The following is a 24,124-nucleotide window of genomic DNA, read 5'->3' as shown; positions in this document are numbered from 1 at the left end:
AAATAATAAAATAAAAGTTAATCATGAATCACACATTACTCCACTTGTTCTCATTCTACCGTTGAATTCTGTACACAGGGTACAACCCTGTGGCGAGTAAATATTTATTCTGCAAAAAGTAATACAATCGAATTGGCCTTGACTATGGAATATTGATAGATCCTGAGCACCAATATTACTCTTGTCATTTGATGTTATATTACTGTTGATCCCTCTGACTAATATTTATATACTCAGTATGGAAGTGCTAAATTTAAAGACATGTTGATTATTTATTATCACCAGGTTATTACATCATGATCCGATAAGGCGCTTAATATTCTCCCTAGAACTATCAAGTTCTTCATATAAATATCCATAGTTTTTTCTCATAGACCATCATATATTTTTTAATTAATTTTTTTTTCGTTCTTAATAAAGTGGTATCCAAGTTCTAACAGTATCACTTTGGTTTTACTTTAATTTTGTTCTCCATGCAAAACAATGTTTAGGGCGCAAACAGTTTTCGTTGGCTAAATCAAGAATATAAAATACGGAACTAGGTGGGTAAGGATGCCATAGATCGACGCGAAGCGGACTACTCCAAGTTAACGATAATGGAAGTCGTTGGAAGTTCTAAACAATTAGCAACGCTGATAACAACATCCGTGGATGATTTAGGTATCTAATCGATCAATGACTTGTAAAAGTAGATATAGAGATCCGTTAATCTTTTTGGTAGCAGGAGGACGACGTGGAGGAATGGTCAAGATCTTTGGAAGCGGTTGGAAAGTGCTTAAAAGAGTTTGGAGTTGGTTATCGTGGATGAATATTTGACGAGTCAAATCTGCCATAAAGGTAGTATTAGAACTCTGGGACATGTTGTAACCAAAAAATCAAAACGAAGAGTACATGCGGTATTGAAATGCAAGCAACATTATAGTAATGTCGTATGGCTACTCACAACATATTGGACATTTTTTTATCTGCTGCAAAAAATAATAATCAACGTCCTGATGTTTTTTTTTGCGTCAACCTACAACAAATTTAAAACCTGTAGTAACTATGATGAACATACTCTTTTATACTTCCGTACTCTGTAAGTTACATTAATTTAGTGATTCTAAAAAGGGTGTTAACTTTGTATTTCACAGATAACTTTTGCATTCTCTTTAAAGGCAATAAATATATATACATACGTGTATACATATATATATATACATATTGTTTGAACTTGACTGAAAATTAATTTTGATCCGTCTGAAAAAAAGTACCACAGTCTGAATCTTAAATGGGAAATCTGTACCATGGTCTTGGTTTTGTCACAGACAATTAAATTCTATCAGATTATGTGGCTACCATTCCTGGAATAATGAAACTGTTAAAACGTCATGTACTATCATAAACTAGTATGATAATACTTGTTTTTTTCTTCGATCAAAAAACAAAGATGAGCTTGAATTAGTGTTACACTATGGTTTTCTGTTATTTCTTATTTTCTGGAAACTTTTTTATTTTTAGGTCTATTTCACCATTACTAAGTTTGTTTAGATGAAAAAAAAAAAATTTATGTTATCAAAAAAGTTAAACAGTTTATTTACATAAAGTATATTTAGGAAGGATGAGCATGTCCGGAGATACCAATTTAAGGATCAACATACAAAGGGGGTGGGTAATTCTTTATTCTTGTGGTATCCCACTAGCATTCCTTGAGTGTACATCCAGCACCCTCCTTTAGACCATTGGAGGGACAGTAACATGTGTTACATCCGTCACTGTGTTTAAATGAAGAGCCAGGTGTGCATTTTTTATCTGAGGAGACACATGCCTTGAGGGTACAACCAGCTTGACTCTTTATACCACTTGGTGGACAGAAACAAGTGTTGCATCCTTCTGCGTCCATAAACGATGTTCCAGGAGTGCATTTATCTTCATTACCCGTCGTGGTACATGACATCAAAGTACAAGCTGCCTCGCGCTTTAAGCCACTAGAAGGGCAAGAGCAAGTATTACATCCGTCATCTGCAGTGTAAGATGATCCAGGGGTGCATGTCTTTCGATTGACCCGGCAAGACATTCGTGTACAAGGCGCGTCACTCTTCAATCCACTGTGAGGACATCTACATGTATTACACCCATCCTCTGCTACAAATGATTGATTTGGCTTACATGTGATTGTGGCAAGAGGGACACATTGTTTCAAGGTACAGGCTGCGTGCTCTTTTGATCCATTTGTGGGGCACTTACAAGTATTACAACCATCTTTAGCAGTAAATTTAGATCCGGGAACACATTTTTGAGATGGGTCGACTTTGACACAGCTCTTCTTGGTACAAGCAGCATTCGCCTTTACTCCACTGGCAGGACATATACAAGAATTGCACCCATCTACAGACTTAAATGATTCTCCAGGAGTACATTTGGAATTGTCACCACAGAACATTCGGGTGCAAGGCGCTTTTTCCTTCAAACCGTTGGCAGGGCAAATACATTTATTACATCCATCGGCATTTAAAAACGATTGGTGGGGGGTACATTGATCTTTTGTGAGACAAGCGACTTCAAGTAAAAAATAACAAAGAGCAAATAAGAAAATATATCCCTTCATTGTAAGTTTATTTTTGACAAGAAAAAGAAAAAGAAAATAAGATGGATGAGCCTGCCTATTTATATGTTTGCATTAGCCGTATATGGAGCCATACGGTGTTTTAAAATAAGGTTTTGTTTGGAATTTCTGTCTGCCTTTTGATGGAGGAGGGGTCATCACAAGCATGTTGGGTAGACACCCTGAGACCAAATGTAGGAACCCATTATAATGAACATAAAAAATTGCGAGACTACAACTGAAATAAATCCATATCTATAGCTGTCCTTTCTACCAAGACTAGTCAACTCAACCATAAAAGTCGATATCGTGCTTAAACAGCCACAATAGCCGGTGGCTAACCCATCCACCACGTCGCATGCAATTGAAATTAGAGAAACACCCGATTGCACAAGTGATAGAACGGCAAGAACGATAGTTGCAAATAGATTGGCAATAAATGTACCAATAGGAAAATGAGACCATTTCCCGTTATAAAATGACAGGTACCAACGTGTAAGAGCACCTACTGGTGCGAACACGCATGAAAAAGCTAATCCTCTTTGATCTTTGGTAAAAATAGAAGCAAGAATAACTCCTATCCAAGATAAAATACCGAACACAATAGTAAAGTAGTCCTTTTTGTCAAGATACTTTGTTGAAAATCCACGCGGGATTATTCTTTGCTCATAAATTACTGGAAAATACAACTCACCAATATGCTGACCAAAGACAAGGCCGTTCAAGGCCACCGCCATTGTCACGAGAAATTCAGACAAAGCGGCCAAGACATTCTTTCCCCTTGTATGCGGATAGGCATTATAATTTGCAAATTCTTTAAATGTATCCAGCTGCCATGATGAAAACGTAGTTATAGACCCGCATAAACCACTAGTAATCGCTGGATGAAATGGGTGATACCTTATTGATCTTTTTTAGTATAAATTGCCTGAAAAAGGGAATCTTTTTTTTTTTTATGTTATACCATGAAACTAGTAAACCCTTCTTTTTCATTGCAATTCCCATAATCAAACAACCGACCCACTGAGCATACACAATGCCGAATACTGGCGCACCAGAATATTCCTGTAATCGAGTTATTGCAATGCGAATTAAGCAACCCGCAATTGACGATGGTATAATCGCTGCGGCAATAGCAAGTTTATTTTCGCTAATCTCGACTACTCTTCCTGGTGCATCTGCCATGTGAGCATTCATAAAAAAAACAGATATCTCAAGAGAGGATATGGTAGACTTGAGCCCGAATTTGCGGAGATAGGGACTGTCGTTTTTATTAAAATCGTGATCATTGAGCCTCTCGCTCTTGTTTCTTTTATCTTTAAACAAAAAAAAATGGGTAACCCACTTGACCTGTACACTATCCGCCGTGCTGTTGAAGGAGACCTTCCTCAAATTCTTGAAATTTACAATGAACGCATTGCTAATTCCACCTGTCTCTTCATGTACGACCAAGTTCCTCTCGAGAACCGAGTAACCTGGTTCACAGAGACAAAAGCAAAAGGGTATCCCATTATTGTTGCCGCCGAAAAGGAAACAGATAAGGCCATTGCATATGCAAATTACGGTGTATTTAGACCCCATACTGCATTTATCTTGTAAGTCTCTTCAGGATCTATATATGCAAATACATCTAAAATCCCTCTCATTTAGAACTACTGAAATATCCTTGTATATCCACCAAGGTCATCAACGTAGGGGATTGGGAGCATTGATGTTGACAGAAATGATGCGTATTGCTAAAGCTATGCAGTTTCGCAACATCATTGCTGGTATCACTGCTGAAAATGAAGGATCTGTCATTCTGTTTGATAAGTTTGGTTTTAAAAAGGTTGGTCATTTCCATGATGTTGGATATAAATTTGGGAGATATCTGGATGTTGTTTTCCTGGAATATATTACGGATGCTCAAGTGGAAGACGAGAAGCAGATCCCTTCATTTAAATCTTTCGCCTGGGATGATTATGTATATGGTGGTACTATCACGAATTAGCTAAAATAAAAGTGCATACACTGTAAATATTTAGATTATAGTTTATTCCATTTCAAGCGGCTGCAAATTTAGGAGTATATGGTAATGCGGCACTTAGACCACCGTCGACTACCATAGCTTGTCCTGTTACAAAGGATGCTTCAGCGCTGGCCAGAAAAGCAGCCATTGTAGCAATTTCTTCTGGTTTGCCACATCTTTCCAGAGCAGAATTATATTTTATGGATTTTGACTCATATGCATCATTGGCAATCGCGTTTAAAACACGTCCTGTCATTTCTGTTTCAATTATACCCTGTTGATTTAAAATACAATAATTAATTTAGCTATTAATTTTGCGTCGGATCCACTTACGGGACAAATTGCATTAACACGAACGTCTTTCCCGTGTAATCTCCAAGCAGCGGACTGGCAAATATTAATAACACTTTTATGTACAACTCGAAATTAGTGGATCATCACGGAATTATAAAAGGTAGACAACTTACGCTGCTTTTGAAGCCGAATAAGACACAGGACCAGCACCTGATCTCAAACCAGCAACTAAAAATAGTATTTAATGAAATGAATGCACAATCACACGCACACTAACCTGAAGCTGTAGCAATAATTGAGCCACCAGACTTGATCTTATCTTCTGATGTTTTTTCCATCGCCACAGATGCATATTTGATCGCGGCAAAAACACTAACCATCTGAGTCTTTCATACCTATAATTACATAACAATATCTTATTACCTCCAAGTATTAATACGCATCATCTCAAGAAACCCTTCCATTGTTTGTGTAGCCATAGGGTGGTTTCCACCAACACCAGCGTTTGCAAAAAAGACGTCTAAACGGCCATACTTTTCTAAGGCGTCGTCAATTACTGCCTGAATATCCTTGTCTGAACTAGCATCGACAACTTTGGGAATACACGCGACGCCAGTGGTTTCTGTGATATCTTCTGACAAGGTGGCAAGATTGTTATCATGGATATCCGTAACATAAATAACTTTTGGTGTTTTCTTCGCAAAAGCATATGCGGAGGCGCGGCTATAATAGAATAATTTTCAGTATAGAAGGTATATTTTGGGTGATTTTCACTGTTACCCAATTCCGGTTAAGGAGTTACAGCCTGTGATAATACAAACAAAGCTATCCATTCTCCTATTTTTTTCTTCTTCTGTTGAATAAAAGAAAGAAAAAAGAAAAAAGAAAAACAAATAACTAATCATAATTTAAACTTGTGTTTGTTTATAGTTTCAAACACGTTTTTTCTAAATGTTGTGTCATAAGGGAAGTCAAATCAAGACAAATGTACGCCTAAAAATGTACAAAAAAAGTTTAAATGGGGATATTCCTACTGTTTTCAAGGGGAGATAGTGTATTCATCTGAATTGTATATGTATTACGCGTTTGCTTTTATTTTTTAGTGAATTAAAATTGAAAATATGAGTTGTAGGTTGATATATTATGAATGATTATAAATTAAGTTTCACCGAAGAAGGGGCTGTATGGGACAGCAGCACAAATACCACCGTCGACCTTAATATCTTGTCCAGTAATGTAAGAACCACCGGGACCGGCCAAGAAAGTAACTAAAGCAGCAACCTAAATATAATTTGTCAGCTTACATGGGTACACAATTCTTAATGCTTTATTGCACTTACCTCCTCAGGTTTACCGTATCTTTCTAAAGCAGTTGTCTTCATGAGAGCGGTCTCCATGTCCTTATGGTCCTTGATAATATCAAAGACAATATCGGTCATTTCGGTCTTGATAAGACCCTGTTTAATTTAAAGTCAGTACAAATATAAGGCTAATCAAATCAGGCACTTACAGGACAGATAGCATTAACTCTGATGTTCTTTCCGTGTAATCTCCAGGCAGCAGTTTGACAAATGTTGATAACACTAATTTGTTTTGTGTATAAGTTTTTGGTATGCTTCTTATTCTTAATGTTACTTACGCAGCCTTTGAAGCAGAATAGGACATGGGTCCACCTCCGGATCTAACACCACCAACTAATAAAGAAACGTGAGCAAATTATCATTATGATAAAAATAAATCGTAAATAACACTTACCAGAAGAGGTGGCAATAATAGATCCACCACTAACAGGCTTCTCTTCAGAGGTCTTTTCCATAGCTAAAGAGGCATATTTGACAGCGGCGAAAACACTAATTTGCGTTAAAATCAGATTCCAATCCCCTCCCTCAATTTTCTTAAATTTATACATACCTCCAGGCGTTAGTGCTCATCATAGTAAGGAAAGCTTCCTTAGTTTGTGTAAGGTAAGGATGGATACCAGCGACACCGGCGTTGGCAAAGAAAACGTCAAGACGACCATATGCAGCTAAAGCGGCATCAATAACAGCGTTGATGTCATCATCGGAACTGGCATCAGCAGCCATAGGAATACAATCAACACCAGTGGTTTCCTTGATATCCTTGGCCAAACTGGCAAGGTTGTTATCATGAAGATCGGTAACATAGACAGCCTTGGCGTTTTGCTTAGCGAAAGCATAAGCGGAAGCACGACTATGGAAAAAAGAAGATGGATGTTAACAACCAGCCCATGATTTTTTCTTATTAAAGATTACTTTACCCGATACCGGTCATGGAGTTAGCTCCTGTAACAATGCAAACTAATCCGTCCATAGTAGTAAATAAGGATTGATAATAAAAGTGAAAGAAAAGAAAAAATGAAGGCGAAAAAAAAGCACGTTCTTGTACTAGTTGTTTTTTTACATGAAAGTCGCACACGGAACATCAGTAACACCAGAAATAATAATTAAGGTATGGGTAATTTGACACTGTTGTACATTAATTTTTGATAGGTCTTCTTCGGTCAAATCTTCCGTCTAATTTCTCCCCATGTAACATATACTTTGTTTTTAATCAGATTGGTGTCTCTCAATATATGCCAAGTGATCGCTCGCTTGTCATTTTGAAAGCACAAATTACACACGATAGTTTAAGGTTATTACATTATGTTATATACAAGAAAAACTACCTTACCTGTTTTCTTCACAAAAATGAGCATATTCGAAATCACATGCATAACATTTGAGATACAGGTCAAGTTGATTAAACGACCTTTTATATAATAGGGTTGTACATTGTAGGATTCAGAACAAGTGTTTCGTTTTTGGACAGATCGCAGTTCCAAATAATTAGGATTTAACCACACAGAGAGCTTAAAGGCAATTATTTTTTGGTTCACAATCAGAAGGATATAACGCATACGTCTTATTTCCTTTAATTGACTGTAACAAGCCAAGCAGTCAAGTGTTTTGGTAATTATCATTTTTCAATGGATAATTAAGTTTTGAAATGATCATCGCCGAAGCATTCTCACGAGTTTAGACATATCATTTAGTACTGTAAAGAGTTCTGCAGCTTACCAATGAAAGTTTAAGCTCCTGGAGTATGAGCCTTGCCACTTGTTGTCTACCATGAGCTACTATTATAAAATAGATATAAGGTTGAAACGGAATTACAAGTTTGGTGTAACCATAAACTTATTATACATCAGTTACAAATTTGATGAATAATACATGGACGACTTTAGTCTTCTTCACATTTTACACACAGTGTGATTAATTCCTAGTGTGAATATAATAATATTCCTTTGAATGGGTGCTATTGAGATGTCTGAATAATTTTCTGAGAGCTGGAGTCCTTAATTAGTAGAGTGGTACAAGCAACGCACAGTCTTATCTTGGAATTTGCAACAGGAAGTCATTTCGCAGGCTGAAAGAGCGAAATAAAAAGTTAGCAATCGGCACAACTTTACAATCCAATACAAAAATACAAGTGCAGTATGCAAGTTTCTGCCTCCCAAAAAAATTAGGCTGATGTTCGATTTTAATAAAATACAGGCAATTTTAAAAGTTTGTAAAGAGTTAAAATCAATAGTTTGAAATCAAACTCGCTTAATCGTAATATTTTTTTTTTTTGCTAGGTCAAAAAAAAAAAACTCCCCAGGAATGATAACGAGTGTTAAGTATAAGTAGTCATACACAAGCCTCGAGAGCTAACATTGCCTTCAAATTAATTTGGTTGCGAGCCCATTTGGTTACTATTGTCGTTTATTACCATCTGGTTTTTAGACCTGTAATCGGTCTACATTCAATACTTTTTGTGCGTCATATTAGACGCAACTCAAAAATAAGTTTGTTTATTGTTATTCTGCTGGTTATTATTGAGAAAGTTATATAATTTTTGCTCAAACAATGGAGTACTTTAAAACAGGCTTAATTTTTTCCTTCTCATTGAATATCATGTTAGTGTTCATGTCTACAGGCACTTTCTTTTTGTTGCTGCTACCTTTATGTAAGTACCACTTTAGGATGCGAGCGCTCTTATTTTACTACATGTTGTATATGTTGGTAACTTTTATGTGAAACCAGTTTTAAATATCTATGTTGAATTAAATTAGCATTTTATTGTAATAACTTTTTAATGGCTTCATGCCATTATGTGTATTCTCGTAAACATTTACTTATTAGTAGTGAAACACAACCTGATACTTACACCTGTGACATATCCTCTTATGGCTTTTGTAAAATCAAAGATTTATGACTCCTGAATAACTTGACCAACTTTTATTGAGTGTAGATAATCTTATTGATGGGTGGGTGTTAAACTCATAATGGCTAGTAACTACATGACTGTATATGATCGCTGCATCAAATGTAGAACACAAGTTAAAATTGTTTAAAGGTTTAAGCCCTGATAATAATGCATTAATAATAAATTTAAGTAAACAGAGTCTTTTAAACATCAATTCAAAAGACAATGCTTTTAAATTTGTAAGTCAGCGAATTCTTCTCCAGTTTTTAAGAGGTGTTTTTTTCGAGTAGTATATTTTTTTGTCATTCTGATTTTTAAATAACAATAATTAATCAAACAATTGATCAGCTACCTTAGTTCATATTGTGATCTACAGCGTTGGAATTTTAAGCAACTACGCTGCAGGAGAGACATGCAGTGTGAAAAATTTAAGGAGAGCAATAAAGAATGAAAATTTAAAAGTTTGAAGTCAAGATACTCTTTTGTTTTTTACATCGTTTTTTTTTTCACTGTTAGTCTTATTATTTACTTGATGAATATCAGCAGGCACTCATCTTCGATTGAAATTGACCTCCCAAATGAAACCAAGACTATACATACCAAGTCGATAGAAAATGTCCAGCAGCCATATTTTACGTTTCAGCAGTCAAATACGGGTCAAGGATGGAAGGATAATACAATATACAGACTAAAAAATTATTTTCCACGTTACCAACTACAAAAGTCTGGTAGTTACAATTGGGTTAATACAGTAAATTAAATAATAATCTAAAGAATTATTTTAATTTCTAGGCGTTGTTCAAATATATGAGCGGCCTACTTGGATACTTTGTGTAGGTTACGGTATTCAACATGTTTTAGCCATGTTTAGCGGGGTAATTATACTTCGTACGTAAATTTTCGACAGTATCAATGAATTACTTTACGCAATATTTAAACGGCTGTGTAGCTCTAATTCTAGGTTACGATTCCAACAGTATGTAGCCAATGATACAATATGTTGTTGTTGTCTTTAATCAAGAATATGTTTAGCATCCTTGTTTTTTTCTGGAGTGTCTACAATCGTGTTTTTTGTTGTAACAGGTGGTAGAGTGCCTGCCTATTTAGGTTGCTCCGGTTCCATTGCGAGTGTTATCTTATCTATTACAAATTATAATTATACAGCTACCTCGGGTCTAAACTCAAATATATCCCAAGTACAGGGAGCTTTGTTGATACTTAGTATTGCATACGCCACTGTTGCAATATTTGTAATATTTTTTGGCTGTAAATGGCTTGAATTTTTTATGCCACCAAGTAAGTTTTTTATTCGGCAGACTGCCTAATTTTCCTATCATTAATATTATAAAGTTGTTACCGGTAGTATTATAACAAGCATAGGGTTGCATCTTTGCTTTATATCATATGGTCAAATTACAACTAGTCCGTTTGATACTTATATGTCCGTTGCCACAGCAGGTTCAATCATGCTTATATCTGTTTATGCGCCGACCAATGCAATGCGTAGAATGTATGACGTGTATAGTCAACATTTTTATTACCATATACGAACTGATGTTTTTTTTTTACTTGTAAGATCTCTATTGTTAGGTACAATAATAGGTTATGCTATTCATGCTATATGCGGATCAAAAAACATAGGACCATCCATTAATTACTCTGGGATAGTATCAAGCCCGTGGTTCCGAGCACCAGAAATTAATTATCAAATAGAGTTTGATTCCCAATCAATTGGTATGGTTTTGCCAATTTTAGTTGTATTCTTGGCCGAAAATCTGGGTCACATGAAAGCTATCCAGTCTATAATTACCACAGGCCCTCCCATGTTAAAGTATATTGGGCGAGCATATTTAGGTGATGCCCTTGGATGTTTAATCGCTAGTGTAGGTGGTACTATACCATTTACTACGTACGCCGAAAATATTGGTGTGTTGGTATGATAAAATATATTGGCGCGGTTTTTAAGGAAGTTGCTAATTGTACATTAGTCTGTCACTCAAGTATTCTCTCCGTTGGTTATATTATTTGCTGCAATTTTTGCAGTTCTGTTAGGTTTCTTTGCAAAATTCAGTGCAATTGTAAAATCAATTCCATCAGGTGTTCTAGGCGGAGTTACCCTTGTTTTATACAGCTTAATTGTAATCACGGGTATTCGGATATGGGTGGTTAACAAGATAGATTTTAATGGTACTTATGTGCGCGTAAATTTAAACCATACTACGTTGCTAAAAGAAATCACTAATTTTAGACACCCGTAATGTATTTATTGGCGGTGTTCCTGTCATTTTAGCAACAGTTATGCAAACCCCTTTAGTCCTAGGTAATTTCCAATTAGACGGTATTGGTGTTGCTACTTTTTTATCAATCATACTGTATCAACTTTTACGAGGGTTTGATGAGTGGAAACAATGTTTCTCTGATATCAGACAGTCATTTCGCAATTGACCGTAAACCTTTTTAACCCAGTTGATTGAGCGAGCGTTTTATTGTATGGCAAGAAGAGATTAAATAAATCAGTAAGATGCCCTGTAAACGATGCGCTTTTATTCTTTGTTTTGTTTTAAAAGATACAAGAATATTTAAGTTATTGATAGCAATACTTATTGATTTGGTAAGATTAGCAAGCAACTCGTTATCAATTATCGTCATACACAATAGATTTTAAACCTATTTCTATCAAGCACATAATTAGCTTAAATTATAATATACATACATAGCAAATGTATATATATAATTAATGTATAGATATAAAGTATTCGCAACAGTGAGTTTATGACAAGAAAAGGTGATTTTTATTTGTAAAAAAATATGGATATATGGGAGTTAAATAAAATTTAGTCCTTGAAAATGCCGTTTTCTTCGTCACGTTTAATTTGTTCTTTATCAACAACATATGTATCTTTGAAAGCCCAGACTTGTCCCTTGTTGAACAACTAAAAATAATAAGTTAGCATATGTTCGTTTAGTATATAAAACAACGACTCACCTCGTCCATTTCTTCCAAAGAGCGACCTCTGGTCTCTGGTAAAAGGAAATAGGCAAATGATCCCATAAGGACGGCACAAGAACCGAAAAAGAAATAGGTACCATAAGTAATTTTAGCAATCATAAGAGGTGTAACCTTAGCAATAGCGGCATTCATAGCCCAATTGGCGGCAGTGGCGATAGATAATGCCATTGCACGGATACGAGTAGGATAAATTTCGGAACAGACAACCCATACAACAGGTCCCCAAGAGAACTCATAACCAACAGCAAAGACATAAATACATATCATTGCAATATATCCCTTGGCTCCAACTTTAGCTCCTGGTAATGAAAGACTTCCGCCATTTTCTTTTTGAATACCATAAATCATACCACCCAGAACATAGAAAGAGATCATCATAATAATAGCACCAAGCATAAGTGTACGTCTACGACCCAATTTGGTGTCGACCATAAAGAAGGAAACAAAGACAAATGCAACCTTGACAATACCATAGACACCAGTAGCGAGAATTTCTGTTTCGTTGCTGTCCAAACCAATTGAATGGAAGATTTCAGGAGCATAATAGTTCTATATAATATTAATTAAGTCTTAGGGTATACGAATTATTATTATTTGCTTACAATAGCGTTGGTTCCTGTCCATTGTTGAAAGATCTGAAGCATGACACCAATGAATAATCGATGTAAATTAGATCTGTTAAATAATTCTGTCCATTTTCCGGATTTGGATTCTCTCTCGAATTCTGCAGCTGCATTGATTTCTTCAAGCTCTTCAATAATTTCGGGATGATCTTCAGGCAAATCACGAAGTTTTAATAAATTAATTTTGACATCTTCAGCACGATCTTTGAGAGCAAGCCATCTTAATGATTCGGGTAAGAAAGCCATACCAACACAGAGAATGACACCAGGGGCAAGTTGAATAGCGAGAGGTACTCTCCATTGATTATCACTGACTGCCATGGATCGAAGACAAGCATAATCAATCCAATAAGAGACCATAATACCCAAAACAATCAAAAATTGCCAGAGTGTACCCAATCTACCTCTTAATTTACGTGGAGCAATTTCTGCAATATACATGGGAACTAAAGCTGAACATGCACCAATACCCACTATTGAAATAGTTCTTTTAACCAGCTATTCTCTTTAATAAACCATTTGACTTACCACCACCAAAGAAACGGCCAGCCATCATGGTAGCGAGATTTTTAGCGACAACTTGCATAACTGATCCAGCAAGGAAAATAACTGAACTCCAAACAATGCACCACTTACGTCCAAAACGATCTATTTCATATGAACATGAGTTTTTTAATATATGATGGGTGTGAATCTATATTACCGGAAGGGAAGTTGACAAGTAATGCACCAACACAACAGCCTGCTTGTAAGACAGATACAACGTCACCTTTCATCGTTGCGATTTTACCGGCATCACCTTGAATTCCAAAATATATAGGAAAGGTTGGCATAGCCAGGACACCTGAAATTACACCTGGAAAAAAAAAATGGAATTGTATTTAGTAAACTACTAATTTGTGCATATGGTATAAATTGAAGTACCAATATCATAACCGAATAAGAAACCACCGATACAAGATACAAATGTGGCGATTAATGAAAGATGTTTCATATAATTATTTAAAAAAGTTTAAATTATAGAAGAAAAAAAAAAAAAGAAAAAAAAATGCAGGACAATGCAACCATCTTTTTATACATTCATGAACATGGAATAACACTTTTTTTTGTACCTTCTTTTTTTTTATTTAGTGTTCACCAAAGTCAGAAGATACATGAAGTAAAAGCAAATCAAAAAATTCTCCTTAACCAGTGTGTTCCCAAAGCCAAAATTCCGAAATGACAGTAATTTTGTTTTTAAACTCCAGTGTCATGATGTATTTTTTTTTTATAAAATGGGAATTAACCCCACATTATGCTATGTACTAAATCCTTGTGTAATTATTTATTATTGTGTCAACCCAACCATCCTTCTTTTTTATTACTTATTTTTTCGCCTAGTTACTCTCCAATCTTGCTGAAAACCTACAGATCGTCATCATTATGTGAAACTTCTTTTGTCATACGACGCAATAGTCTATTCTCATTATGGCCATTAACAACTTGTTCAAATAAAGTACTACCTTGTACTACAGTAATTCTCATTTGTTTTCCCACCCACCAATGTGAGAGAAAATAGTTGTAATTTCTATTATTTTATATACAGAACATCAATAAATAGTGCATGTTTATTTTTTAAATTATCATTTGATAAAAGTGGTGGACCTTCAGTGTCAATTGAAGAGACTTTTGAAAAATTCGTATATATCATGCACAGTGGCATATGTAAAAAAATAATGCATAAAAACTTACGTATGCGCAGTCAAATACCTTCTCCTGATAGGTTCATGCTGGGAAAAAGTAGAATTTTGTGAAGTGTGTGTGTAAAAAAAAAAATCTCCCAAGTGCCTATAAAAAAGACAAGCGACATATGATTTCGGAAAAAAAGGATTAATTTTAATTGTCCTTTAAGAACATAAGTAAAATAAGCATTGTTTCATGGTAAACTCGTTACAAGCATAAATGCTCCCCTTCATTTGATCTATCATCTGCTAATGTTTTTGTTTTTGTTTTTGTGCACTACCAGTAGGATAAAAAAAATGCCAATGACAGTCCATTTAACATTATCTTGACTGTCAGTGGTTTGTTTTCATAACATATTCCGCGATGTTTTTGTTGGGAAATTTTGGTGTATACACACGAAATGAAAATAAGAAATAAAAGATGAATCCATGTTGCACACGAAAAACGCCCCGTTCATTTTTTTTTTTTTTTTTTTTTTTTTTTTTTTAGATGCTTTCCCCGCAGTTTTTTTATCAGGCGTTTAATCACACGATGGGTTGCATAAGTTCTTCCCAGAGATGCCATTATTCTGTTATTTAAGGTAACTTGACTAACTGTCTATCTTTTTTTAATGCGGCTTGTAATGTTACACCCATATATTCCTGTGATTCAATCCGACTAGTTGGTTTTTATATGCTAGTACTGAATAACCACTAAATTGGGGTTGATGTTATTGCTATAAAAAATGCTTGATATAGCACCAAAACATCATAAAGTAGGATACAAATGATACAACATCAGTTAATTTTTGGCTGATCGGCTCTTGCTACCTGGCTTGGAAGAGTGATTAATGTGTGTGTGTGTGTGGGTTTACAGGGCAGTCTGTTTTGTTACTGTTACTGATGAATATACTCAATAATTTTAAATGGTTATAATGATACTGACAACAAGCAAATTTTACAATGATTTTGTTATGAGATGGACAAGCATTGTCATGCTCCTGAGTCTGAAAAACAAAGCTGATCCAGAACAGTTTTCAGAATGATGTAATAAAACTAGTGGGTACATCAAATTCTACCCTTAAGGTTTCAGTTACTTTTGATTGTAACTTGTTTATTTGATTAAATATGCCTTGTTAAACGAATAAAAGATCTCAAAACCATTTTTAAGATTGATATCCTAAGACGCTTTATAGGAAATAAAAGACGGTGAGCTAAAGTAAAGCTGTTTTAGACGCCAGGATGCTTTTATCTACTGCTTTCATGCAATTTCGATCATTCGTGCCATTATTCTGAAGCTGAATATAGCTATAGTATATAAGCATATCAATGATAGATGAGTGATTTTATTCAATCCAGATCAGCGGTGCAACTGATTCGACGGAAAAAATGGAATAACCACAAAGAAATAAAAAAGTGATACTAAGGGTAAAACTAAGCTTTCAGCATGAAATTCATTTGATTTTTATTGAACTAAGCATTTTGTCTTTATAAATCAACATTTCAATTATATTTATTACCCACTAGCTTCTTGAAGGCTCCAATTAAAAATCACACTCGGTTAAGGACTTAACGAATCTAAAAGTGCAAGATAAACTTGGCACCATATGTCTACAATATCATAATTCGACCGACCTTTGGATTGGATATCTTATAGGAGTACATTGTTCATGCCAAAATGGCTCTCGATTGGTTAAGTAGATAGGTGAAAAGGAGTTGAAATACAGAAAATTATTAGAACTATTGTAATTTAGCATGATAGGAAAAATTAAAGAGTCATTATTACATTGAAAGTCTTTACGGATTTCTACATCAATACCAAAAGCCTGACCAGACATCTCTTGATAAAAATGTGACTTTGAATAATATGATCTAACCGTGCGTATGCTTGCCTTTTTTTTTAAAAAAAAAAATTGTATATTGCCGAATAGAAGTAACTGGGTACCCCAATTATTAAGGACTGGCAGTGCATTGTCTCACTAAGACAGTAAGATCTACAGATATCGCATACCACATTTAGCAGCTATAACAAGTAATGTATACAGCTCTTGATTATGTCGTCTGTGTTATCTTTTATATATCCGCCATGCATAGCTTTCAGTGGCTTTGTGCCTAAAATATCATATTTCTAAAGCGCCATCTAAACGGAGCCGCACTAAACATCAATCTGCATTTTTTGTAGAATTGATTGGATTTCGACAGACGGACTTTAGAATGGTATGACACCTCACATGGCTATTTCTTCATCTTTCTTTTTTTTTTTTCATCTTTTATCTTCCCTTTCCTTCGCACCTTTTTTTAGAAAAAAACATAACATGTGTGGAATTTCAGCCCTTATTTTAGCTGACAGCAATGGAGCTGCTTGTCCCGACTTGTTTGAAAGTTTAGGTCTTCTTCAACATCGTGGCCAGGTAATTGATAACCAATCCAACGAAGGTGGTGGTAACTAAAAGTAGAGATAGGATGCTGCAGGTATTGTTACTTGTGCTGCTAAAGGACGCTTTTATCAGTGCAAAGGAAATGGAATGGTCAGAGACGTATTCAGCGAGACCCAATTAGCCAATCTTGTTGGCAGTCTTGGTGTTGGTCATGGTAAAAAAGATAAATGATATACAATAATTGAGAGATGCTGACGTTTTTTATGTAAAAAAGTTCGTTACCCTACCGCAGGTTCATCTTCTATGTCTGAAGCTCAGCCTTTTTACGTGAACTCTCCCTACGGCATCACTTTTGCGCATGTAAGATATATACAACATATTATTAATCTTGTGTCTAATGATTGCTTTTTTACAGAATGGTAATTTGACAAACGCTCGTGAATTAAGAACGTTTCTTGATAAAGTCGCTCATCGTCACATCAATACTGACTCCGATTCCGAATTATTGTTGAATATTTTGGCTGACAATTTACAAAAGACTGGAAAATTCAGGTAAATCAAAGGTCACACTAAAATGGGTCATACATCTAATCTAATTTTTTCAAAAAAAAAAAAAAATCTTAAGAGTCAACGAGGAAGATATATTTACTGCTATTAAAGATTTATACCAACAATGTAAAGGTGCGTATGCTTGCGTTGCAATGATTGCCGGTTTTGGTATCATTGGTTTCCGTGATCCTCATGGTATCAGACCTTTGATCCTTGGCCGTCGACAAAGTGCTCATGGTTATGATTACATGTTCGCCTCCGAAAGTGTTGTGTTAGAAGCACTTGGTTTCACTGATTTTGAAGATGTGAAGGCTGGTGAAGCAATTATTATTACTCGTGAACAAGTCTCTCGTCGTCAATTGGTCGTGGAAGAAACTTTGGCCCCTTGTATTTTTGAGTATGTCTATTTTGCTCGTCAAGATAGTATTATTGATGGTATTTCTGTCTATAAAGCACGTCTTTCTATGGGCGAAGCATTGGCTGATCAGGTGGTAAAGGCGTTTGGTGATAAGATGGATATTGACGTTGTGATTCCAGTAAAGTGTCAACTGTGCTATAATAGATTTGTTTGTGTTACTCAATCCGTTTATTTTTAGGTTCCAGACACTAGTCGTGCGGCTGCACTTGAATGTTCCCGTAAATTAAATATTAGTTATCGTGAAGGATTCAACAAAAACAGATATGTCGGCAGAACATTTATTATGCCCGGTCAGCAAGTTCGCCGCAAAAACGTGCGTCGTAAATTGAATGCAATGGCATTAGAGTTCAATGGAAAGAATGTTTTATTGGTGGATGATTCGATCGTCAGAGGTACTACATCCAAAGAAATTATCATCATGGCTCGTGAAGCAGGCGCAAAGAAGGTTTACTTCGCCTCTTGTGCTCCCCCTATCAGATACCCCAATGTTTATGGTATTGACATGCCTACCCGTAAAGAATTAGTTGCTTTTGGACGTGACGATGAACAGATCGCTAAAGAAATCGGCGCTGATAAAGTCATTTACGAAGATTTGCATGATCTTACGGAATCCGTTCGTCGATTTAACCCTTCCGTTAAAACGTTTGATACCTCCGTATTCGATGGGGAATATGTCACCAAGGATGTTGATGAGACTTACTTCAGTTATATCGAAGGTGAACGTAATGATGACGACAAGACAATTAGCACAGACAATGAAAGTATTGGGTTGCACAACAGCTTCAGAAAGTAAAATTATAGAAAAACAAATTCCCTCACACACACACAATGTATGTTCCTTTAATCATCTATTACCAAACAATATCATGGAATTTACATCATGGTTTCATTAACAAAACGATACTTATTTTGATTGAAAACCTTCATCTTTTGTAAAAAAATAAAAAAAACTAAGACTGCTCTAAAATGATGTCACAAAATATTTTTGAATCTCGCGCGTGCCTAACCTTGAACCCGCGTAAATGAATCATGTTTCCCTTTATTTTGCTTGCTTGTTTATATAAAATTGTATATTCAAAATGCAAGCTTCTGCTACTCCCAATAGTGTTCGACCACAATTTAATGATATGGAGAATCTTGTCAATGCTGGAAAAGCTGTAGAAACTGTTATTATGCAGGACGAGATATATCCTGATCTAGGCGACGTATTGACCGGTAAACAAAACAAAAATAGACAATTCAAATACATGGACTAAACACCGCGTTTAAATTCGCTATAGGTGGCACTTCGGATTCTTACATCAAACCTCTTTCGAGCCCGGCAGAGGAATTTTCTGAATCGCATCGTGTCCCAATTCCTCAATCAATTCAAACACAAATGGGCGGTAAAGTTTCTATCTTTGCCTACAAACTCCTTCCTCAATTTACTTAAAGATGTTACGTATTTAGGCCTACAATTTCGCTGTTTTATGGGCCTATTTCCAGAGATTGGAAGGGCTTGGCTTACCATAGACCATCGTCTATTCATTTGGAATTACACAAACCCGTAAGTAACTTACAGTTTTACAGACGCATAATTACTCAGCAGTATTACCATCCAACAGTAGACAGATTTTTGAATATAAAGACCAAGATCAAATCATTGTGGGTGTCGCTATTATTAAACCTAAACCTGGTAAATGAAGTCTGCAGAAGGTTAGAAGATGGCAATGCTAATTAAATTACACATATTTAGGTATTTTTGGAGATAAAATTCATCACATTCTTGTACTGTCAACTCCCCTCCAAATCATCCTTCTTGGTTTGCATGTCTCGCTTGATGATTTAAAGCTCTTTGTTCTTGATATGACTGTGCCAGCAGACGATATTCAAATGAGAGTGATTAAAGGGACTGATGATGGTAGAATTTTTATGATTGGTAATGACGCCAATGTGTACGAGTTTATTTATAATGTAATTGTAGTGCGTGATATTACCAGTAATTTGTCCATTGACATTTTTTTCTGTAGGCTCCCGGGAGTCTATTCACTAGCAAATGTTACATTGTATGCAGAACGACACCATCATATATGAAGTATGTTCCACATTTTATGAGTAATGTGGGACGTGCTTCCAACAAAGCATTGGCAGTAGACAACGAACGCAAGGTTTTATATTTGATGGATGAAACTTCTGTTGAGGTAGGCAGAGTCAAAGGTGGGGTCATAGTATTTTATTGAAAGTTTTTTAATACAGGCAATTCATCTGGGTAATAATAGCAACGAATACAGATCCATTGCCAAAAACATCAATATTGTCGAAAGTGCCCTACAAATATGCCGTCAGTACTCCAGATCTTATAATGTCGATGCTTTCCGGTTAGAATCAATCCACGTTATTTCCGAAGCAGAATCGAAGCGAATTCACCTCATGGTTATGACATCGGCTGGATTTAGGCTGTACTTTAGTCTTTATAAAGATGGCTTCAGAAATACTATCACTCCTTCCTCATATGTTCCAAATGCTTTAGAGTTGGGACACGTTCGTCTTCCTCCTCCTGCTGATGTTTTGACTGCACCTCTCAGACTTCGCAAAACCTATTATGACTGTGGAATTTGTTTAAGTGTTAACCATATAGACGAAGCCCGTGATATGATCACTGTTACTAGTGTAGCACCCAGTATTACCCCTCCTTCACAGCCATCCAGTTATCCACTTATTAGCGCAGTTCCCAACCGACCCGTCTATGTCGAAACTTTCGATACGGTCATACCTCGTTCAAAAGCTTGGGAGATCACCGAAACGAAGCCAGAGATGCGTGGGAAACACCCCATGAAAGAGATTGCACAGCAGCTGTCTCAACCAGCCAGACAATTTATAGCCATGACAACTGAGGACCTTGTGTTTTATAGCAAGTTAAGACCTGTAGACGTACTGCTAAAAACTTTGGATAAATCAGGAAGATTACCTATGGATGAGCAAAAAGATTACCAAGCGTTCTTTGAGAGGTATGGTAAAACCGAATCATGTGCTATGTGTCTTTCAGTGATCTGTAACACCGAAGTCCAAAGCACTGTGGCAAAGGCTACAACTGTGTTTTTCGAATATGGAGGTGCCCCTACCACTATCAATACTATGCAAGCAGTTGGGAACCATCTAGGCCAAATTATGGGAAGTACAGGTGTTACTTTTAGTGGGAGACACGATGGATTTCTTTTATACTTTTCACGTATGATTGCGCCTATTTGGAACTTGAAAGTGTTCGTTAACTGGTAAGTTTCTGGTCTTTAAGGATATAATTTGTTTTACGATTCTAAATGTTTATTTTTTGCTCAGTGATCCTACAAACCCCCAGTCTAGAGTGCGCTTTGCTCAAGCACAGACCACCTTGTATGATTCCAGGGCTAACTTGCAAAGATTGAAGGCATTTATGGATAAGTAAGTTTCATTTGTTTACATTTACACGAGTTTGAATATGCCTAATTTTTCGATTTAAACAGAAACTCGAAGTTCCATGATAGCGCCAATATTTCCGATCCCAAATTTCAAGCTACAGATCGTACACAACTTGAATTAGATTTAGCCGAACAAAAATCTGTCCATGAATTATACCTGTTGTTAGCACAATGCATTGATGTTGTATTTTTTGTTGAGTTTCTTTTAGATTCTTACTTGGAAACTATTATAACAAAAGAGTATGTAAGCACGCTAAAGACCATAAACACAAAACTAATTTTTTTCTTCTTCTTTATTTCCTAGTACACCGGCTGATAATCTTCAAGCCTTGTTTGATCTCGATATTAAAACAATTCTCACTACATCTGAAGGCAGAGGTCTAGCTAGTGACCTGGTAGTCGCGATTATCGGAAAATATGGTGCTCCTGGATCGCATGCTAGCTTCAATGTAGTCAGCCATGAATTACAAAGACGATGCAGTTCTTACTTCGGGGCCAATGATATTTTATTCTTTCAGGTAAAAAGACGTAGTATCACGTATTACATAGTACGTATTCTTACACGTGTTGCAATAGGGTATGGAACACCTAGGACGTTCCATATGCGCAGAGACAGAATACGACAGAATGTTTTCTATAAAGGAATCGTTGAAGCACTTCAGCAAGGCAGCTAGCAGCATCCCCGAAGACAAGTTGAAAGCTATATGTCAAGTATATGTACGTTTTGCGTTCCATATAGGCGTAGTCCAATTATCACTTTCCCGTGCACAGATGTTAGATCCAGACAACCTTGCACTTGTAGCATTCGAATCGCCACAAAAATCCAATGAACTTCAAAGCAATTTATACAAAGCACGTCTATCCGCATACGATTTTGCTCTCGAAGCTCTTAGCGATGCTCATCGTCTTAAATATCAACCTTTACCAGCCGGCCGTTCACCTATAGGCGACCCCAATGTATATTCCAGAATGGTTACCGATGCGGCTTTAGAAAGTAAAGATGCGATATTTCATTTCAGACTTTACTCATGGTTTATCGAGAACAACCTGAGAGACGAGTTATTGATTATCGATACACCCTTTTTGGTTCCCTACTTTAAAGAATACGTTAAAGATGATGTAAGCTCTTGGGAATTCTTATGGAAATATTATAGAAGTCATGGTCAGTACTTTAAAGCAGCAGTGTACTTGCGCTTATTGGCTTTTTCTGAGTCGCCGAGCATTTCGCTTTCTCGACGTGTCGAATTCTTGGCATTGGCGGGTATCAATATCCAAGTAACCTACGAAGATAACACAGTCTCGCCAGGGGATGTTGCCTTATTCCGTCAAGAACTCGAGAAAAATATTAAAAACAGTCAACTTCAAAAACGCGTCCAGGATATTTTGAGAAGCACCGACGATGTAGAAGCACAAGTGACGGCCGATAATTTAGATAAGATGTTATTAAGTGAAAATGATCTAAAGGATTGCATATCAAATTTCCATGTGTTATCCATCCATTTGTCACAAAATATCTAGTTGGGAAAAATCCCGAAATATCATTCCACATATCAATACAATAAAATGTTTAATAGCTTGTTTTTATTATTTACTGCAACCATAGTATTCTGACTAGATCCACTATGGAAATCGAGATAGAAGAAAAGGCATTGATACCTTTTTATTTTAAATACATATTTCTAGAAAAGATTGAAAGCATGTTTGACTTCTCTTTAACGGCATTTAATACATGATCTAGGGTTGTCTATAAAACAATTAGAGCATTTTAAGCGATTTTTTTTTTTGTAAAACAAAAATGATACATGTACTAACTTTTACATTTACATTTTCTGTCACTCCATTACCAAACAATTGAAAGCAATTACATGCACTGAGATTAATGGAGTTATAGATTAGGGACCATCCATTAATAGTCTATTTCTGAAAGCTTCTAACACTCCATGTTTTGAGGACTCCGGAATTATTGATTATAGTATTTATCCGTAACAAAAAGGGGAAAACACAATTAATGTAAGATTGGCAAGTTACACGGATTATAAAACACCCCCTATACTACGCGAATTAGACATGTTAGAATTGGTCGGTTTATATTAACGTCAGGCGCCGTAATAAGTCCAATGGATTACTACGCATTAAATATGATAACAACTATTTACTGCGGAAGTTATTTCTAACATGTGAGTGTTCAATATGAAATCACATCTGTTTAATAGTGTTTTTGATTGGGCTAATATAAGTACGCACCTGAAACTACATGTGCGAGATAGAAATTTGGTACCTGCAGCATTTATAAGAATGTATACGAATTATCTTTGTTTGAGCCGATTATTTGGCTTTCTCCGTGTGACATTTTCCTTCTGCATATCAGCATAGGATATGTACTTTTAACCGAGAAATTTCATACATCTAGGCCTTGTCATTTTAATAAAATGTGTATATTTACTAAATTCATTCATGTATTGTTTTAATCATAAATGAGAATTGTCGTTTCTTTTTTATATAAAAAATACATTAACAGGCTAATAATATACATAACTTTCTGAAATTATTATGTCATTGTTTAAAGCATTATCTGAACTGAGGAGTCATTAATCATCTTCATAAACCTTCGAGTTTTAAGAGATCTCCTACACTCATTTTTTAATTTTAACAGCACACATGTTGTATGTATGTGTCCTGTCTTTTATTTATGCTAGTTCATATGTATATGATGTTGATTAACACTAATTAAGATTTTCGAAAAACGTATATCCTTGCCTTGATTCTAATGACGGCTATTTACAAAAGAGAGTATTCTAGCTCGTGAAATCTCCCAATCATGTAAGTAAAAGGCAGTATTATTTTTAACTAATAGAAATTGGTTGTAGACTAATAAAAT

At 35.7% G+C, this 24,124-nt stretch overlaps 9 protein-coding genes across 9 annotated transcripts; 4 read left to right on the top strand and 5 right to left on the bottom strand.

Moving 5' to 3' along the window:
• Positions 1-1,545: 1,545 nt before the first annotated feature.
• Positions 1,546-2,594, bottom strand: EV154DRAFT_521015 (uncharacterized protein). The gene has a single exon (XM_051602865.1). It carries the CDS (start codon positions 2,585-2,587, stop codon positions 1,679-1,681), a length of 909 nt encoding a protein of 302 aa, XP_051453863.1. The 5' UTR covers positions 2,588-2,594; the 3' UTR covers positions 1,546-1,678.
• A 148-nt stretch (positions 2,595-2,742) lies between these two features.
• On the bottom strand, positions 2,743-3,769 carry EV154DRAFT_427320 (CrcB-like protein-domain-containing protein; the record flags this gene model as incomplete). The annotated part of the gene is made up of 2 exons (XM_051596351.1): positions 2,743-3,484; positions 3,549-3,769. 2 exons carry the CDS (start codon positions 3,767-3,769, stop codon positions 2,743-2,745), a joined length of 963 nt encoding a protein of 320 aa, XP_051453862.1.
• Positions 3,770-3,916: 147 nt separating this feature from the next.
• EV154DRAFT_567522 (acyl-CoA N-acyltransferase) lies at positions 3,917-4,574 on the top strand (the record flags this gene model as incomplete). Its single annotated transcript, XM_051606025.1, has 2 exons — positions 3,917-4,179; positions 4,235-4,574. 2 exons carry the CDS (start codon positions 3,917-3,919, stop codon positions 4,572-4,574), a joined length of 603 nt encoding a protein of 200 aa, XP_051453861.1.
• Positions 4,575-4,602: 28 nt separating this feature from the next.
• On the bottom strand, positions 4,603-5,739 carry EV154DRAFT_16188 (uncharacterized protein). Its single transcript, XM_051594166.1, has 6 exons — positions 5,667-5,739; positions 5,310-5,609; positions 5,164-5,258; positions 5,060-5,114; positions 4,926-4,998; positions 4,603-4,866 (listed from the first exon to the last, which is right to left on the bottom strand). Exons 1-6 carry the CDS (start codon positions 5,717-5,719, stop codon positions 4,627-4,629), a joined length of 816 nt encoding a protein of 271 aa, XP_051453860.1. The 5' UTR covers positions 5,720-5,739; the 3' UTR covers positions 4,603-4,626.
• A 216-nt stretch (positions 5,740-5,955) lies between these two features.
• On the bottom strand, positions 5,956-7,238 carry EV154DRAFT_605583 (uncharacterized protein). The gene is made up of 7 exons (XM_051607483.1): positions 7,165-7,238; positions 6,798-7,097; positions 6,642-6,736; positions 6,526-6,580; positions 6,397-6,469; positions 6,227-6,343; positions 5,956-6,167 (listed from the first exon to the last, which is right to left on the bottom strand). Exons 1-7 carry the CDS (start codon positions 7,215-7,217, stop codon positions 6,045-6,047), a joined length of 816 nt encoding a protein of 271 aa, XP_051453859.1. The 5' UTR covers positions 7,218-7,238; the 3' UTR covers positions 5,956-6,044.
• Positions 7,239-9,976: 2,738 nt separating this feature from the next.
• Positions 9,977-11,579, top strand: EV154DRAFT_470367 (Xanthine/uracil/vitamin C permease; the record flags this gene model as incomplete). Its single annotated transcript, XM_051597850.1, has 6 exons — positions 9,977-10,022; positions 10,167-10,430; positions 10,485-10,644; positions 10,711-11,068; positions 11,123-11,321; positions 11,383-11,579. Exons 1-6 carry the CDS (start codon positions 9,998-10,000, stop codon positions 11,577-11,579), a joined length of 1,203 nt encoding a protein of 400 aa, XP_051453858.1. The 5' UTR covers positions 9,977-9,997.
• A 389-nt stretch (positions 11,580-11,968) lies between these two features.
• On the bottom strand, positions 11,969-13,600 carry EV154DRAFT_539710 (general substrate transporter; the record flags this gene model as incomplete). The annotated part of the gene is made up of 5 exons (XM_051604367.1): positions 11,969-12,067; positions 12,121-12,693; positions 12,747-13,240; positions 13,296-13,415; positions 13,471-13,600. The coding sequence occupies 5 exons, from the start codon at positions 13,598-13,600 to the stop codon at positions 11,969-11,971; spliced, it is 1,416 nt and encodes a 471-aa protein (XP_051453857.1).
• A 3,392-nt stretch (positions 13,601-16,992) lies between these two features.
• EV154DRAFT_427322 (amidophosphoribosyltransferase) lies at positions 16,993-18,605 on the top strand (the record flags this gene model as incomplete). Its single annotated transcript, XM_051596352.1, has 5 exons — positions 16,993-17,059; positions 17,120-17,205; positions 17,261-17,397; positions 17,471-17,930; positions 17,991-18,605. 5 exons carry the CDS (start codon positions 16,993-16,995, stop codon positions 18,603-18,605), a joined length of 1,365 nt encoding a protein of 454 aa, XP_051453856.1.
• A 261-nt stretch (positions 18,606-18,866) lies between these two features.
• Positions 18,867-22,841, top strand: EV154DRAFT_605579 (Nup133 N terminal like-domain-containing protein). Its single transcript, XM_051607482.1, has 11 exons — positions 18,867-19,027; positions 19,093-19,197; positions 19,262-19,358; positions 19,417-19,487; positions 19,548-19,765; positions 19,822-19,992; positions 20,048-21,063; positions 21,128-21,229; positions 21,292-21,486; positions 21,551-21,764; positions 21,823-22,841. The coding sequence occupies exons 1-11, from the start codon at positions 18,892-18,894 to the stop codon at positions 22,762-22,764; spliced, it is 3,267 nt and encodes a 1,088-aa protein (XP_051453855.1). The 5' UTR covers positions 18,867-18,891; the 3' UTR covers positions 22,765-22,841.
• The last annotated feature ends 1,283 nt before the right edge of the window (positions 22,842-24,124 follow it).

Source organism: Mucor mucedo (assembly GCF_025094135.1).
Source record: "Mucor mucedo strain NRRL 3635 chromosome Unknown EV154scaffold_106, whole genome shotgun sequence".
In the NCBI taxonomy this organism is placed as follows: domain Eukaryota; kingdom Fungi; phylum Mucoromycota; class Mucoromycetes; order Mucorales; family Mucoraceae; genus Mucor; species Mucor mucedo.
Note: the sequence above shows the minus strand (reverse complement) of the source record. Positions and strands in the feature narration are given on the sequence as shown.

Coding starts and splice junctions, on each gene's coding strand:
- EV154DRAFT_521015 (XM_051602865.1), bottom strand. CDS start 2,587: ATGAAGGGATATATTTTCTTATTTGCTCTTTGTTATTTTTTACTTGAA.
- EV154DRAFT_16188 (XM_051594166.1), bottom strand. CDS start 5,719: ATGGATAGCTTTGTTTGTATTATCACAGGCTGTAACTCCTTAACCGGA. Junction 5,259..5,309: donor ATGCGTATTAATACTTGGAG/GTAATAAGATAT, acceptor TCAGATGGTTAG/TGTTTTTGCCGCGATCAAAT. Junction 5,115..5,163: donor AATTATTGCTACAGCTTCAG/GTTAGTGTGCGT, acceptor TACTATTTTTAG/TTGCTGGTTTGAGATCAGGT.
- EV154DRAFT_605583 (XM_051607483.1), bottom strand. CDS start 7,217: ATGGACGGATTAGTTTGCATTGTTACAGGAGCTAACTCCATGACCGGT. Junction 7,098..7,164: donor AACTCCATGACCGGTATCGG/GTAAAGTAATCT, acceptor TTTTTTCCATAG/TCGTGCTTCCGCTTATGCTT. Junction 6,470..6,525: donor TATTCTGCTTCAAAGGCTGC/GTAAGTAACATT, acceptor AAAACAAATTAG/TGTTATCAACATTTGTCAAA.
- EV154DRAFT_605579 (XM_051607482.1), top strand. CDS start 18,892: ATGCAAGCTTCTGCTACTCCCAATAGTGTTCGACCACAATTTAATGAT. Junction 19,359..19,416: donor ATTTGGAATTACACAAACCC/GTAAGTAACTTA, acceptor ACCATCCAACAG/TAGACAGATTTTTGAATATA. Junction 19,766..19,821: donor TGTACGAGTTTATTTATAAT/GTAATTGTAGTG, acceptor TTTTTTCTGTAG/GCTCCCGGGAGTCTATTCAC.